Source organism: Fulmarus glacialis, unplaced genomic scaffold (genome assembly GCF_000690835.1).
Source record: "Fulmarus glacialis isolate BGI_N327 unplaced genomic scaffold, ASM69083v1 scaffold40623, whole genome shotgun sequence".
NCBI lineage: Eukaryota > Metazoa > Chordata > Aves > Procellariiformes > Procellariidae > Fulmarus > Fulmarus glacialis.
Window position 1 is genome coordinate 1,408 of NW_009201728.1, and position 880 is coordinate 2,287.

The following is an 880-nucleotide window of genomic DNA, read 5'->3' on the forward strand; positions in this document are numbered from 1 at the left end:
TCGGGTCCCACCGAGCCGGGGCAGGGGCCAAACTGCCTGCTCCTCAAGGGAACCCCCTGAAGGATCCTGGGGGACACAGCCACCCCAGGGAGGTGATGGGGATGGAGGCACATCCTGCAAGGATGGGGGGTGGCATGTCCTGCCAGGGTGGTCCCAGCACAGCCCAAGGCTGACAGCTTCCCTCTGGGTGCACTGAGACGGTGGCCCTGGGGACCAGGCTGAGATGAGCCATGCTGGCCCCGGGGTCCTGATATGCCCCTGGATGGATGCAAATGACATCTCAGAGCCAGGGGGTCCTGTCACCCCCTGCCCAGGCTTGGGGCGAAGAGGAAGGAAACACCGAGTACCAGGGAGTGAAGGGCACGTCGTAAACCAGGGCTTTCCTGGCCGCTGGGTTTTGTGGATGCCAAGAGCTGTAGCAGCTCCCTGGGGGACGAGGATCCCAGGACGCTGTCCTGCCGCGGGGCGCAGGCTGGCAGGGGAGGGAGAGGTGGCCTGGGCTGGGTCTGGCGGGCGGCCGAGGGGTGAGACAGGGTCTGCGCCCGGCCGGCAACTGAGCGGAGGTTGTGTGCAGCTCACGGGGAGATGGTACAGCATCGGCCTGGCCTCCAACTCCAACTGGTTCAAGGAGAAGAAGCACCTGATGAAGATGTGCACTACAGTCATCTCCGCCACCGCAGATGGGAACCTGGAAGTCACCTCCACCTACCCCAAGTACGGGCATGGGGAGGGGGTGGGTGAGCAGGGAGTGCTACCCCGTCCCGGGCTGGGGTGGTGGGTGCTGGTGCCATGCCTGGGGCTCTGTGTGGGCTGGAGCATCCCCCCCGGCCCCTCTGCCATCCTCGTGCTGTGCTCCCCAGGGGTGACCAGTGCGAGAAGA

At 65.8% G+C, this 880-nt stretch overlaps 1 protein-coding gene across 1 annotated transcript in view; it reads left to right on the forward strand.

The window, feature by feature from the left end:
* LOC104074065 (lipocalin-like) overlaps positions 1–876 on the forward strand; it is a gene marked incomplete at its 3' end in the record, with an annotated part of 1,925 nt that extends 1,049 nt beyond the window's left edge. Inside the window, exons 2-3 of the mRNA XM_009574042.1 lie at positions 575–714; positions 861–876. Coding sequence (XP_009572337.1) covers positions 575–714; positions 861–876 — 156 coding nt within the window. The remainder of the gene's footprint in view (positions 1–574; positions 715–860) is intronic.
* Between the last annotated feature and the right edge of the window lie 4 nt (positions 877–880).